Consider the following 16,933-nt stretch of genomic DNA (forward strand, 5'->3'; position numbering starts at 1 on the left):
AATCGTATACCCACACATAAAACGTTGGCTGCTTTTACGCGATGAGCTTTTTATGCTGCAATAATCAGCGATCAAGTGATAGAGGAACCAAGCAATTCAATAAAACCAATCTGGAAAATGTGCTGTAATCCGCTGCCTTGATGGTTGTACATTTATTTGACATGTTAGCAACCTTCAAATGTACGTACTCTCATGCACGCAATCGGTATTTTGTGGATGAAAAGCAGAAAATGATGATCATGGTTGTCATGCGTTAACTGGGTTGAATTTGGATTTAATTGAGTAAGTTGCTGTGAACAGATGCTTGCTCTCACACATTCGATAACAAACACACACTCACATAGAGAGAAAACCAGCTCTTATAATTATGATTTTAATCAGAAAAGGACCTTTTTTTATTTCTTCATCAAACAACAATGTTGCCGGGTGACTTATGTACATTTGCGTCATATTACAAAATGAAATGCCATTAAAACCTATACAGATGTCATTTTTTTTGTCTTTCTTTTATAGACGCATTCTTCCTTCTTCTTTTCTCCTTAATAACTATGACACGGATTTGCAATTTCTAGTCGAACAAAAACAAAATGTGATTGAACTTAAAAATTATAAACTACAAAATCTATTATATAGAGTAGAGCTAAAACGGTTCACTTCGAGAAGAGTATTTTCAGAAGCCGTACGATTGGCGCTTCAAACACTAATGACAAGATTAATGCGACGGTATAAGCCATGACCACGTTGCCCAGGAATACGGTGAACACAAGACTGTGCTGGATATGAATTGTTCCTTTCAGGTCTAATGACATCACAATTTGAGTGATCGGATGAATCAGGTAAGCACAATAGGTGAGCCGACTTAATGGCAACATTCCTCGAAATGATAATAATCTATCAATTGGCTTGGCTAGTCCCCATTTACACGATAATACGATCCAAACAAGCGCTAATCCCCAAGCTGACACAGTTGCAACACACATTTTTCATTCCGGTTTTGAATATGGATCAATCGAATGCAGAAAAAGAGAATATTGAAAAATCGGATTAATTAAATCGGATTATATATTTCGAATGGTGTACGAAAAGGAAATTGAAATTCAAACAAAACAAAACAAAACAAATTAAATTTTAAATTTCCCCTGAATTAGCAATTCTGATGACGCAAAATATGAACGGAAAATATGTTCTATTTGAATTAATGCTTGAATTTATTCATATAATCTGTTATGGAAATCAAATTAAACTCCTTCAAATCCGAGTGAACATACAGCTGTATCATTTTTTTTCTCCTGTTCGCCCGAATAAATCAACTTGTTTTTGCGGTTTGAAAAAATAATGTTCGGTCTATCTCACCTGAATGGCCTAAGCTAACATAAAGAGCGGTCCATAGAAGATTTAGTGTACCGTTCCAAACGCCAAACACAAGCAATAACATCACGCCCAATGACATCATCCACAGCACAACATTGATGAATGGAGTTATGGCCGGCGGTGCAGATTTGTAGCGATTAAGTACATATCCAGCCATCATACCTGTGTCAAACGGGTGAGCATGAGATAGAAAGAGAGCCAGATTGAGTCGATTCATCGGCAAAATTAAACAAACAAAACACTAAAGCAATTCCATGACGATGCACATGAGGACACACATTAATTTTCATGCAGCATCTCGCACGTTTAAAATCAGTTTAATGTGTGTGTGCGAGCGAGCAAGCGCACGCATGCAGTGGTGATGTATCTGTGTTTCTCCGGGTGTATCATTAATAAAATGTGAACGCATTTCATACGAAGAAAAGTCACTTTATCATCAAGCAACCCACACACACACACAAACCATGCGATCAAGCATTGATAGTTGACAAGGTTTTTCACTGTGTTTGCATAGCAAACAAAACGGTGTGAACGGAAAATGGGAGAGAAAGGATGAGAAAGGGAGTAGGAATTGAGAGAGGTAATAAAAGAACAATTTGAGAAATCAAACTAACCCATCACATATGGTCCCAATCGCGTCCATGGCTTCTCGTACAAGTACCCAAAGCTTTCCAAAGGTTCCGACGTTCTATGCTCGTAATTGAAATTTAATGAGACCAGCGCCGACACAACCCATGAGGTGAGCAGAAATGTTACGATTATGGCAACAGCTGTTCGTCCATGGCTGCATATTTGTCAATGTGGAATGACGCAGAAAGAGTACACATACGTATTTGAAGCATTTGTATGTAAATTAAACATTTTGTTAAAGCATTTGGTATTAATTTTGTATATGCATGTACTAAAATAAAAATATAAGATGTATGGCCTTGCGCATCTTCATGAGGCGGGCATGTAAACAAATGAATTAATTATTGAGGGTATTCAAAGTGTCTCTCACCGCTTCGATAGAATGAGTATGATGATGGCCCAAATGTAGAATTGCATATCATCGGCTAAATACCATGACCATAGCATGCACAGTTGCGAGAACGGGAACCAGATTTGAATGTACAAAATGTTTCGCCACCAATAATTCGGACACGTGATATGATCGGGCAATCCGGGTGTGAACACTGATTTATTATACACATACCTGTCGAAAACATCATCAATGATTCACACAAAAATTAGATACAAACACTTTTGGCACCGGCCCTCACATCCAATGTGTGATATATTGATTACGTTTGGCACATGCTGCCCAAAAACCAAAATACATAAAACTTACTTTAGTGTAACCGCATTGATGATAATCACCATAAAATAAACCGGCGTTAACCGAATATATCGATAAATGACTAACAAAAAACTTTGCTTCGTTCCCGAAATGAAGCCGCCCGCATTCGAACTTTTCGTTGAGCTTTTGGTACGCAAGAACAGGAGTGTCACCAGAAAACCACTGTCAAAGTAAATAAACACAGTAACCAAGATGACAATGTGTGTATGTGTGCAAAGTAAAAAACAAAGTGTGAGTGTGATGAAAAGTTTTTGCCATATGGCAAAGACAACTTGCCTGATGAAGAAGAACGTATCAACGGTGTATGATGCATTCCCTAAAATCTGGTACCAAAACGTTTTCTCGGACAACTGTTTGCTATACTTTAGTCACAAATCATTTATGCATGGGGGAATTCCGATCGATGTGGTCACCGTCAACAAAATAATAAGGAAGGAAATACATTGACAATGACATTAAAATGATAGAGAAAAATCGTCAACCGCCAAAAACGTTTCCCACACACAAAAATATATGTCATTTGACAGCTGCCATTTCCTGCGAGTAGTATTACAAAATTTCAATTCGAATACAATGCATATGGATGGCATCCGTCAAATGTCCTACATTTTATACGCGAGTGACATACTATTTTCGCGAGATATTCATGCGGATAAATATTTTGCTGTTGTTGCAGCGCATTTGTGTGTATTGTAATTTTTTCTGTGCTCACCCGATTTTCTGTAACAGCGAAAAGCTGCAAATAAGTGTGCACCAATATGGTCCACATCATCGAAAATACCCGCAATCCATGGACACAACCGATCGACTCCTATAATGTGGTGAAAGACCAATAAAAATAAAACGGTTCGATAAAAATCGATGGATTTCAATAAAAATTGCTTTGGGCCAAATACGCCGTAGTAATCGGGAATCCGAAGGATTTTCACTTTTTTTATGACGTCATCATAATATTTGTGCTAGGCACAAAAAAAATTCCAACTGTGTATTGTTATATTCGCACAATTGCTGACGCTCACCCACTCTCTTTCCAAATATGAACGAACAAGGCTCAAAATCGAATTGTTCTGCAAGAATCCGAACTGGATAAGTTGTTCTACATTCAATAGTCATCGAAGAGGAAATCAATGGTCTCATGAAATGTGATCTATGTGTATTTGGAAATTGTAATATCTGAACATGATATTGATATCGCGTCGTGCACAATGGATGCGAACAAGGGAAAAAAGAAACCACATCCAATAGAAATATCTCCATTTTAAATATTCGATTTGCATGCTATGTGTAAACACACATGTGTTTGCATTCCAATTGTTTTCATTTTATTCCAATCTCGTACGAGCAAGTGCCTGCTTTTGTTTACTGTGTAGTAAATTTCCGCCCTCTTTCTTCCATCTTCAAATAATTGGTAGTTTAAAATTACCTGCGGGAGCTCTTTCGTTGACAGAATTGTCTTCGCATTTGTTGACAATCCGAAGCTCAACAGCAATCGTTGTGGTATACCTTCATATTGAGTAAACAGAGAAGAAAAGACCAAATTTAAACATAACATGCATATAAATGAGTATTAAAAAAAATTGTGCGTATGACATAGCAACTGAATATCGTACATATACACACTTCTTCTGTTTCGTATTGTGATTTTTATTTAACGTCGCCCGAAATTCTCTCTCGTTTTCGTTTACATTTCATTGTTTAAGAGGACAAATTCGTACGGTGCCGACGACGAAAATGAAAATATGCAAGACGACACTCAATAAAATATTCAACTTTTTTCGTTTCTGCCGAAATGGTCTTTACAACGCAGAAAATCGGTTGACAAAGCCAAAAGCATGATTTTTGCCGAAATATAGAATGCGCGCGACTTCGGATGAAAATTCGAAATTTTCAATAACCAAACAACAGCCGAACTGAATAAACTTGATGATACAATGTCTCCAATGGATTTGAAAACTTTGTTTGCACGTTTGAACTCGTCGCACAATTTCTGTTTTTCACACAAACGAAAAAAAAGCACACACACAAATGTTTGAGTATTTGTTTTCGCACGCTTCGTGCATAATAGAAAAGTGAGTACTTTTGCGAAAGTAAACTGTTAATCCCATTCGACGAAAAGAGCAATCGGGAAACATCAAAATCTTATACATCCAAGTCTGAATCAATAGTTTGTCGTATTTGTGGCTCGATTATTATGAGCAACGTCTCTTTCGAAAATACCAACTTTGGAATTGTTGCCCACCGTACTGTAATCGTTTACAAAATTTTGATGTGTATCTTTTTTTTCGTTCGCATTTCGCCGGGGAGTGTTTCATGTCATCACTTTTACGTGATGGAAAATATCGATTTTTATCTTCATTGATGTTGTTCGCATTGACATCGATTTGGAGCATCTCATCGGAACTCAACACATTTTGGTAGTTGCCATTGGCATACTACATTTTCTCTCGCTCTTTGTTTTTTCCCACCCTCTCCACCAGTTATTTTATGCGTAGCACACATTTATGTGTATACGCGAGTTGCTGGCAACAGACACAATTGAATAACAACACCAATTTTCTATATCATATTAACCCACTGTTAAATTGCATTTCGTCCCATATTTCCATCATGCTAATGCTATTGAATGCCATGAACAATGTGGAAATTTTTTCTCCTTCTTTCTACCCGAAATCTCATCATCGTTGAAGTCAACGCATGAAAATATAATGTTTGCTAAAGTTTAGCATGGGAAAGTACAAGGAATTAAAGTTTCGACGTGAAATATTTCAAAAATTTCGGGCTCTATTAGCAAAAGCGTTAAATAAAATAGTTAAACGTTTCATTTTGCATGTAAAACATTGGATTTTCGTATTTCGAAATTGCCGTAAGCGTTGAAGTGGAATATTCAATATCCTTAGCTTCAGATTTGCGCATATTTTTGAGCTTGATTGAATGCTTTTCAACGATTTTAATAGTTATGAATTTTGAAAGCATCATGGAAGCAGAATTTTATGAGTAATTCTCCTTCGGCGGCTAACAGCTCTTGTTCTAAAGACACATTAAATGGGTTTAACGAAGAGAATAATAAGAAAGAAGTTGTTGTCGAAAGAAGAGAAAAGTTGATGTTCAACGGTCAAAATGTCACTGAAAAATGTTGTTGTTCTTGTTGTTGTTGTTGTTTTCTGCACCAATAGCATTTCTTTGCCCAAGGTGGTTTATTCGAATGAAAAAAAATTAAAAACAAATAAATAAATCTATGGGTGAGATTGAGAGTGGAGTATGTTTTTTCTTCGATTTATATTTTTGAAAAGGCGAGTATGTTTTCTGATGATTCTGTTGGCGTTAAAGTAGAGTATGTTGTAGTACCCTCTAGCCTCCGCGGTCTTCATGGTTTTCACGCAACTGATAAAAGATAACAACATGGTGTCTTCAGCAAAGTTGTAGTACTTGAGGTCTTCTATAACTAAGCTGAAGACAGTTATCTCTTATCTCTTATCAGTTGCGCGCAAATCGCGCACATAAAAAAGCAAATTTTATATAGAACTTTTTTTTTCTTATCATTTTTCGCGCTTTTCGCGGAACTGATAAGAGATAAGAGATAACTGTCTTCAGCGATGTTATAGAAGACCTCGAGTGCTACAATTTTGCCGAAGACACCAAGTTGTTATCTCTTATCAGTTCCACGGAAACCGTGAAAAACCGCGAGGACCCGCTAAAAACGAACATACTCGCTTTTAACCATTTTTAAGTCGACAGAAACTTGCTCTTCTCTTTCGTAACAAAGTCAATCAAACATACACTACTCTCAATCTCACCCATAGAAATATATGATTACAAGTTTTAATCGGTTTGGATTTTAAAAAGTTCTCTGAGATTTTTTTTTTAAATTGTCTTTGGTTGTATTGAAATCAATTAAATCAAATTTTTCATTGTATTTGAAAATCGGTTTTCTCATTAAAACAAGAACCTTGAATCAATTCGCATGCTGGAACGTTGTTCGGCGCTATTAGAGAGAGTGCTAAAATCTCAGAATCTTTCATTAACCCTTTAATAAAGTAAAGCATCTGGTAAACCGTGATAAGCCCTCGCTTGCATGTATGTAATTGTTTAAACTTCGATGAAGATTGTGTGCTTTGGTTTGTTGGATCAGGTGGTACACCGGCTCTAATGGTCGGCACGATTAATAGTTAAATTGGATTAAAACTTATTCAAAATTAGTGTGGATAAATTGCCGACAAATATTTTGTGAATTAAATTGAAAATGAGCTTTTGTGTTGGATGGGTGGGTCATTGTGCGCCATGGGAAAATGGCGAATGTGTATGGAAAGTAATAGACAACGGGTTTGATTTCAACAAGAAGAATGGTTGGGGGATATGATTCTCTTATGGCACGGAATGTGGTAATTTTTCAAATCGCTTCCAACAAACCCATTAAATATCCATTGCGACTGGAATGAATCGATCCAAATTGGTTTTACGTACACTGGAGACTAATATTATGTATGTGTGTGTGTGTGTGTGTGTGCCATTGTCTACGTTCAAACATTTATTCGCCTATTGCTCTCCATGCATTTTCGATGAAGTGGATACTCGTGTGGCACTTTATCGCATGGCTACGACAACGAATCAATGCTTCGGCATTTTTGCCATTCGCATTCAGTAATCGTTCTCATGAATGCTTTTGCATGCATCGATGGCGATAGCACTTCTCGTATTGCGCTTATATACGTCATCGGATTAGAAAAAAGACGAAACGAACACATGCACACACAAAATAGTACACATACGAATATTCGTAGCAGCTCAATTTAGAAGTGACTGTATAAAACAGCAATTTATTTTGCGCGTGAACACTTTTATGGCATTTTTATCTTTTGCTCCCGAGGTTTGGTTCATATCCAATCCCAACGATTCAATTCTCATGTGCCGCTTTTTTCTGTTGTTATTTTCATCTAAAAATTGCTCTCTCTTTCTCTTCCGTACGCTCTTGCTAGCGGATAATTCCAGCCACTTTAGTTCTGGGTCTTTTCACAAAAATAATCATAATTTCATGGTGCGGCTGTTGACACTATATTTTCCTATATTTCGAATTGGCGCGCTGTGTAGTTCCGATTTGAAATGTTAAATTACATTGATGTGCCCTTCGAAATTGGAGGCGCTCGCATCGCCTTAAATGACTTTGACGTTCAACAGCCGCCGCACGCATAATTTGAATAACAAAATTTTATTGCATTGCTGTAATCAAAAGGCGAAAGGTTGCCAATAGGAAGAGGAACAAGGATAAAAAGGGAATAAATTTTATCGAATCGAGAGAGGGTGAGTGAGGGTGAGTGAGGGAGAGTGAGAGAGTAAAAAGGGATATGCCACTACTGACACAATTAATAAAACGTGGCGCTTCAAATAAAATTGAATTGTTATGTAGATTCCAACATATGACCTATAGTCCTATACCTTCTATTATCTGTGTTGACAAAGACAGTTCATATCGGTTGGTTGGTTGGTTGGTGGATCGGTTCATATTTGTGAATGCTTGAAAGACCAAAGTTTAAAACATTCCGTTCAAAACTATTGCAAACTTCATCAAATTACCACTCGAGTGTATGCGAGCCAAAAATGAAATTGGTTTGAAAATTCATTTTCGAGCTAGTTTCGTAAAGTTTTTCAGTTCGGCCGAATCGTATGCCAGATAAATGGAACATGTGTATGTACGTGTATGTGCTTTGTCTAATTTTATTTCATTTTATTTTTTCATTATTATTGGACCTATTATTCCCATAGAATTCGCTTACTCAAATGGTTGGATTCGTTTGTAGCCATCGCTTTTGTAGCATATGTCGATGATCCATTTCGGCTGTGCTGTACTCGCTTCAAATGGTTGTTATCGTTCGCATCATCGTTATTACCAGCATGATGGTTATTGTTGATGTTATTGGCATTGTTATTGTTCAATCGATAGAAGGCCGCCCGATTATTGTTTGCCAGATGGTTTCCATTGTTATGTTCAATCGAAATGGGATGCAATTCAAATGTGCATCCATTCATAATGTTTTTTGCGTGAATTTTGTCCATTTTTAATGCTGGTTTGGTGCTTTCCAAGTCGATCGTCGCATTTTCGTATGAATAAATGCGTTGACCATTCGATTTTGGTGGTTTTGTTGTTGCCGTTGTGTTGGTCGTCGTCATTGCCGTTTTGTGAATTGGATGAATGGCTTGTCGTGATGGTGAAACATTTTCGTCGTTTATTTCGTGTGTCTTTGCCAATGAATTTTCGTAAATTGTTGCCCAAATCGTTAGCCCGACGAATATTATGCAAATTCCACTAAAATGAAGAACCAATACAAAATTCATAGCATAAATTCACAATCACCCCATACTGTGTGTGTTCCCATTTCGAACAGTGTTCAAAAATCAACTTACGCCACCAAATAGAATTGTCGATCCTGCCATGTGTTGTAATCGCCGGGTACACGTCGCACGGACACCACATTGACTTCGGCCCAATCCCGTTTGTTCGTTGCGTTCATGGAATTTTCAGTGAATTTCCGTGCCGATGTATCCATATCGAGAATCAGTTTAACATCGTCGTTCGTACAAATCCGTGGTAAACATTGACCCACCCGCAAAATATGCTTCTGTAAATTAGAAAATCATTTGAAATTCCACAAATTGCCAATGAATTTCGAAACCATATATACATAGTTGTTCACAATGGGATGCAAATTCGGTGCGCAGGTCAACATTTAATTCCCATCAATTATAATTTCACATGCTTCACATTTTACAGGTGTTTTTCCAGGCCTGGCTTTTCGCCAAATTTATGTGCATCAATGTTGCAAGGTTTAACTCATTCAGGTAGCCATTGTATATTTGTAAGCGTTTCCAAAATGCTCAATTTTCACATTGCACCGAGTGAAATAAAGTGAAAAACATCCATGCATTGTTATGTTGCTCAACGATATTGACTCGATATCGAAAACAAATTACCATTAAAACGAATTTAATGTAGGGCCAAAAAAGTATAGATATTACGTATAACTTGCACTAGAACAACCGATACTCAGAGCTAATTGTGACAGCATATGGTAAAATTAAGTGGTAAAACTACCCGTGTGCAAATGAAGTGATTGACAGTCACTCAGTTGTATATAGCTGCAAATAAATAAAACTGGCTAAGTTGATTGAATTCAAAAATGTTGAATAGAAACAATCACTTTTAGTTATTCTTTCAGCCAGTCGTCTAATTTCGGACTTTTTGGCTACTAGATGACTATAACTGAAGTTGACTACAGTCGAATATTTTGTTCGAGATAATCACTTTTAGTCAGTAATAGTCAGCCAAAAAGTCCGAAATTAGGCGGCTGGCTAGTCAGTCACAAATTTTTCACACGGGTAAGTTGATGCGAATTGCGCTATGATTACGTTGTAAAGAGTGAATAGAAAAATAAAAAAACATCACTTGTTCGCGGCTCAAGCATTGAATCTGTTGTGCACGGTGTGTGTATTTCACGCACTCCATCCACGCATTCGTTATTACTTCATTCGTTGGCAAAAATCGAAATTTGCACACGATCAACGCTCGACGATGCAGAAAATATTTGCTTATTAAAATGATTGCGCATAAGTGCACTCAGTCGCTCGGTCAATCGGCCGGCCGACCGACAATTTGCATTGTGTTATTTTGGAACCGTGTTTACCAATTGCAACCGCACTGTATAGAATAAAATTGATTTTGTAAACTAGAGGAAACAGATTTGTGCAAGTCTTTTTTCCGTTCAACAACTATGTCATTAAGCGAATCGGACATGTTGTGATCGCCAAAAAACACGCAAATATTTCGATGGTAGTTCTATGTCAACGGTACATTAATAGAAAACCGGTTGCCGGTGTCAACGTTTTGCCATTCATTATGTTGATTAAATGTATGGTATTTCATGGTTTTTCGCACTGCATTCGAACATGAACTGGATCAAATTAAACGGCCGCACATGTATACATACCTCAATCATTGGTTCAGGGCTATGAATTAGCGTTGTTACAACGAAGAAGCTCAATTCCATTTCGTCAATTTGTTCGAATTCACATTCCAGTATCGAGCCCAGCCAATGATTATTGTCGAACAGAAATTGACCACGATACCGACCAGACGCATCACTTGCTACATCATCCAGATGAAAGAAGAGAGAGAGAGAGATAGAGAGAGAGAGAGAGAGAGAGAGAGAGAGAGAGAGAGAGAGATATGGGGAAAAAGAGAGTTTTTTTTATTTTGATTAACGACTGTAGTCATTAGTATACGAATAATGCGTTTTATCTCTTTAATTCGAGCTACTTGCAAATTAAATAGATCAGCTGAATTGTATTAAAAACATTTCGGATGATATTACTTCCTCGTGATTCATCATTCAAAGCGGAAAAAACAAAACGGATTCGGAAAAATTGGGGAAAGCCAAAGAACAATGAATAATTGCAGCAACATTAATTCCGAATTCCAATCCCAATCCATAGATTCATAGTAACGTTTGAACGTCGAACACGAACTCATTTATTGGCGCAAAAAAAAATGAAGAAAATGAATGAAATCAATGGATTTTTACCTCTTGTCGCCCATATTTTGCCCTTAGCCAACGCATCCAAATACACATACATATCGCTGCTGCACCTTGGGCTCAACACCTTTCGCAATTCGTCCGCATCCCATTCGTACTGATCGTATAAATTGCTAATATAACGGAAACTTTTCGAATTGATAAATTGCTTTTCGTTTCTGGGTGACACCGATGGCGATTTATTCAATCGAATTTCCAGCAATGGTTGCGGTTGTAGTGGTGGTGGTGCGGTGGCGGTGGCGACTAGACGCTTCATTGACTTTGATTTATTTGATTTGGAAATTTTCAAAATATTATGTGTGGCAACGGGAGACGAGGTGATTGATTCGATGGCCGGTGATTCTTTTGTCCAACTACGAGACTGTATTTTCGTCGGTGATTTGTGGTTATTATTGCCATCGAAGTCATCGTCGTCGTCGTCGTCCTCATCGTCGAGCGTTAGCTCTTCGAATTTGTTCGCATCACTTGGCCATTCCAGTTGATCATTGACATTCACATCGATTTGCTCGAAGCCCGGTTCATCTAAATTGAAGTCATCCAAATCAGTTTCCAAATATCGGCTTCGTTCATTGAATTTCAAGTGATGCGAATCCTCGAGCGAGAATGAATCAACATTGTCGGCATCATCATCGCTTCGATTCTTAATATCATCCGTCGTCAATTTGCCCGCGTAATCAGAGGCTAATGTTTTATTCACTTCTGTTACACCATCACTTTCGTCTTTGACACGGAAAACAGCATCGGATGTAGCATTGACATTAGCACGTACAATTTTCATGGGCACAGAAGTAATTTCATCACTTTTGCGTGAATCATCATTATTATCAGTATAAATAGCAGTGGTAACAGCGGCCGTAGCAGCCACCGTCGTGGTTTCCCCGCCGCTGATCCGCTCCACTGGTTGATTGTGTTTATTCGACTGAGCATTTCTCATTTCATCGCTGGTTATCGTTGCTGCAGTTACCGTTGCCGGCGATAATACCGTCGTCGTCGCACCAGCATTACTTTCGATCGCATTCCATGTCTTTTTATTTTCATTCATAAATTTATCATGGTAAGTAAGTGGTGTTGTTGAGTGCACATCGTTATGCTGTTGAATAACTTGTGCATGATTATGTCTTTTCTCGTTTGGATTTGGTTGCAGGTCGTGCATTGACAACATTGAGTGCATCGTTGATAACAGCTGCTTTGGATTCTCGGCATTTTGTTGCACCAGATATTCGCTCTGTCTTTGTTGCACGCTACTGCTTTGGCTCTGCGGTCGCTCCTCCACTTGTTTTTGCACTTCTTTCTGGTCGTTTGGTTTGCTCGTCGATTCTTCGTCTATCGTCGAACTTGTGTTGTGCAATGTGTGTTGCATAAATTCAGCTCCATCATGCAATGCACTTATTGATTTTGTTTCAACAACGCTTTGCACCGTTACCATCTTGGACATTGGATATGTATTGGCCAGCGTACTCGTGTGAAATTGTTGTGTAGAAGAAACCGCCACTGGATCGTCAGTATCTTCCAGTGCCGTGGCTAGTATCGCCGTCGTAGTCGTTGTTGTCGCATACTGGTTATTCTTGTTTGAATAAACAATTTTAACATTAGAAAGTATTAATATAATTGCGATTACATAGCCGAGGATATATATTTGCTTTGCCATCATGTAGCCGTGTTGAATTTTGCGTTTCGTTTGTTTTCGTCGTGCACACACATTAAAAAAAAAATTGTTCGATCTGAGTTGCGGTTGGTTTTGCTGCTGTTTTTCGCTTCTTTTTCTTAATTTTGGCTGTTGCTAAGTATGATTTCGACTTTTGTTCAGTCCATTAGCAGAAGAAAGTCACTTCGTTTTATGCAAACACTTTATTTTGACTATGACATTCTTAGATCTTTGCCGTTTTTATGCTGGGACAACCAGGTTTTGTGAATTTATTACTATTAGTTTCATTGTTCAAAAATTGAACACCAAAAGTGAATTAATATTTGTTTTTTTTTTCTCAATTATTTTGAACGGAATAATTTATGGCTCACAGCCGCTGCTTGGTCGGAATTGAAAACGACACACACACACACATACATCGAATGCGCTTTAATTGGGTGAGAATTTTGTTTGACTAGTTATCGCTATTGCATTAAATTCAACAAGAGCTGCACTCGACAGAAACTGTTTGAAGCTTTTGCGTTGGTTCGTTCCAAAATGAATTTGTTCGTTTCGTTTTGATACAACGAAATTGGATTCTGTTACAAATTGTTCGTGCTTCGTCCGGAAAACCACAAACAACACTCAATTCGGAATTTATAAATTGTGGCTCTTTTTAAACGTGTGAACTTGTGGCGCTGCTTTTCCATGCCATTCGTTTTTTCGTCACTGTTCGCCTCTTAATGATTTTATGGTTTCAGTTGTTAATTTATTTATTATGGCGCACACCAGACGAAAAATAAGTTATTTATGAAATTAAAGAGAGAGAAAAATACCACATACTGAATTTGTAGTTGGTGCAATAATAATTGGCTGATAGAGAGCTACTACATCATTGGGTTTTATATTTCAGAAATTCGATACAAACAAGTCATGAATCATCATAATATGCTATGGCGCAATGTTCACATTTTGTAAAATTCTTTTACCACTCTATTTTTAGGCCCAGTGCACATAGATTCGGTGGAAAATGAAGGAAACGATAATAAGTGTTCATTTCATCGATCGACGTTCTTAATCTCAACATCGCTAAAAATATCAAATATTGCGCACTACACCATCGAAACAAGATTGACATTCCAGCTAATTGAAAATGCTGCTGCTGCTAAAATCGCGGTGAACGAAATTAGAGTGAACGGGCAATAGACTGTGTAATTTGTGGTCAATAATTTTTGGATTAATTATTATGTGGTGCTTTTATCCCACTGACAGCCGCGCAACATCAACAAGGGACACTTTGCCAATAAATGACGAATGCGAAATATCTCAACGACCAAACAAATCAATTATTTTGGCTTGAAGCGTCAACAGCCGCTGAGAAGGTTTTCAAAACAAAAATAACCCAAATTGAGTATAAATCACCGTGGTGTTGATTATACACACGCGTCGACGCTCATCAAGCCAATGCAAATGTTGTGCCGTAATTGCAAAATAAATGAAAAAAATCTAGCCGATAAATTATTATCGCATGGAATGAACGGCGACAGATGGAAAAACCGCAGCAAAAGCGAAATGAATTTGGTTTTTGATGTTTTATCTGTCGTCTAGTCATCAATGGGATTTGAAATGGGTGTTAATAAACTATTAATTACAAAGAGCCGAAAAAGACAGAGAATGTGCATATTTTTCAGTCATCTCAATTTCATATTTCATGTTCAAAGTCTATATTAGTAGACATTAACAGTCGCGTTTGTTTTTTTTCCGCGCTTTTGCTTTGAACAAGTATTAAATGACGTGAAACCCGAAATGCCATTGCAGTCAAAGGCCCAAAGGTATAGGCAATGAAATTTCCCTTGATTTATTACTCAATAAAGAGTTGAGTATCGCACTGCATATGGAACGTAATTACAAAGAACATCGCGCAAAAATTTGAGAAGCGAATGACAAAAAAAGTTCCATTAAAAAGCAAATCTGTGTGCGACACATTTTATTGGCTGTTCATTGCATGTTTTGCAAGAGTAAAAATCAATTAAATTTCCAATTTTCCAAAAACTCGTAAAAGTCACTTGTAAATTTGATTCATTTTCGGCTCCAAAGTACATAGTCACATCAGCGAATTTCTTCATTCCACGTGGATCACCATTAAACATTTAATTGCCAAACAAAATGCTATTCTGAGATGGCTCATAAACCGTAGAAATGAGTTTTTAGGTGTGAAATGTGCTCAACATTCACGCATTCAAATGTGCATATCGATTTTTTGCTTGTGCGGGTTTCATTTCGTTTCTTTCGTTTGGACAGAAGATAATGGCATTCCTTCAGTTTTGGTATGGCTTCACTTAAGGGCAGTTTTCAAACAACTATTTTTAGTGTGAAGGTAATGGGTCTGTGTGTCGTCTCTAATGCACCCTTGAAAACATCGAGCAACGCCAACAGCATCAAAAGTTCAAGTTTATTTGAAAAAATCACTATCTCACCAGCTATGGAGAAAAATGTAATCCAAATGAATACGCAGCGTGCAAATGATATCCACTTAGAAAGTGTACAACAAAAGAACAATAAAAACACAATCCAATATTTCAAACACTATCTCCTTGACACACAAAATCTGTTCGCTCTATCACAACAAGAGAATAGAAAAACTTTCGCTGCACTTCTTTAAATTACACTTGAAATACAGCGCTCGAATTAAGATAATTGTCCATCCGAAAACTTATTCAAAAGATTCACCATATGAAAATAAACCAAAAAACCACTCGCACGAAAACTATTCAAATGATGGAAAAGTTTTTCGTCGGAAGTAACAGCACACTCGAAAGCAACATACTCGTACACACGAAACATTCGACTCTAAAGTTTTTATATATTTTGCTGTGTACTTTTTATTTTACATTTGGCACAATATTTCCGCAACTTGTTTTGTAATTTTCTTCTTTTTTTTTCGAAAAAAAAAATCTTTTTTGTGTTTGTTTGGTTGTCACTGCTTTCAATACGTTGGCGTTATATATCCATCTGCCTGTTAACGTTGATGCTTAAATCGCGTCCAAATGCTCTCACTGGAATTGCGGTTGAACGAGAGAGAAAAACCAAAACGCACAATAAAAACCAGCTGAAAATGGCTCTCGTCTGCACTCAACGCTGCAGCGCAAAAACCGAAGAGAGTAAAAAAAACGCGTGCGGAGAAAATAAATAAAATATTTGAAACAGTCAAACCGAAATGCACTCCGTCGTCGTCGGTTGCCACGAAGCGAATTAAATTTGAAATTTATTGAATAATTTTTCTGCTCAACATTTTCGTTTTGGCCATTTGGCCATCCATACCCACCACTGAACCAGTGAGTGCATTGCAAATGCAAGCGAATGAAGCGAAATACAACAGAAGAAAAAATGTGAAAAATAAGTGTATTTGTGTAGTTTGCTTGTTAGTTACACTAATTTGTTATGTATTAATTTCTTATTACGACGTCGACGACGAAAAATGCAACACAGCCGTTTTTATATACGTTTGCCCCGCTGATTCGTGTATTGCCTTTCGTTGTGTTTGTGTTCGTGGCGCGCATTCGAAACAGAAATGAAAAAGAAAGAGGGAAAAGTTTGTGTTAATTGATAAACAATTATGACAGCAATGAGCAGCCATGCGGAGGGAGAACGCACAAGCTCAAAAGACTTTTTTCTTCTTCTGCTGCTGTGATTGCTGCCGCAGATGCTGCTGCTCTTATCGAGATTATTTGATTGTTAAAAATAGTGGCTGTCGATATCAAATGTCACATTCTATTTTTTGGTTTCTTTTCTTTTGCAACCGTTAAAAAATGAACTTTTCGTCCAGTTGATTGGCACATGTTCGGCAGTCGATCAACTTTCGTTAGATTGTATGTACTCAGCAGTCAGCCCGACTGGTTTTCCAACTGAAAATGGTGCGAAAGAAACCGAATGTTTCGCCAGTTTTAGCACTATAAATTGCATTTTTATTGCTAAAGACAAACCGCTTGGAAAAGAGAGTCTTTTTTCGCAATCGAC

General features: G+C 37.5%; 1 protein-coding gene across 5 annotated transcripts; it reads right to left on the reverse strand.

Annotated features, from left to right (window-relative positions):
• Positions 1–365: 365 nt before the first annotated feature.
• Positions 366–16,386, reverse strand: LOC129566166 (uncharacterized). Of its 5 annotated transcripts, none has more exons than XM_055441867.1 (13): positions 15,394–16,386; positions 11,281–12,856; positions 10,687–10,844; positions 9,107–9,321; positions 8,479–9,008; positions 4,134–4,213; positions 3,423–3,521; positions 2,987–3,072; positions 2,702–2,872; positions 2,372–2,566; positions 1,986–2,155; positions 1,354–1,533; positions 366–958 (listed from the first exon to the last, which is right to left on the reverse strand). In XM_055441867.1, the coding sequence occupies exons 2-13, from the start codon at positions 12,725–12,727 to the stop codon at positions 651–653; spliced, it is 3,639 nt and encodes a 1,212-aa protein (XP_055297842.1). In that variant the 5' UTR covers positions 12,728–12,856; positions 15,394–16,386; the 3' UTR covers positions 366–650. The 5 variants fall into 5 exon arrangements, with proteins under 5 accessions (XP_055297842.1, XP_055297831.1, XP_055297820.1 ...); XM_055441856.1 differs by having other exon boundaries at positions 11,281–13,182; positions 15,394–16,293; XM_055441845.1 differs by having other exon boundaries at positions 11,281–13,364; positions 15,386–16,259.
• Positions 16,387–16,933: the final 547 nt, after the last annotated feature.

The sequence above is a fragment of the Sitodiplosis mosellana genome, unplaced genomic scaffold, assembly GCF_009176505.1.
Source record: "Sitodiplosis mosellana isolate CC-2019 unplaced genomic scaffold, AAFC_SMos_1.0 Smas_scaffold_1, whole genome shotgun sequence".
Lineage (NCBI taxonomy): Eukaryota > Metazoa > Arthropoda > Insecta > Diptera > Cecidomyiidae > Sitodiplosis > Sitodiplosis mosellana.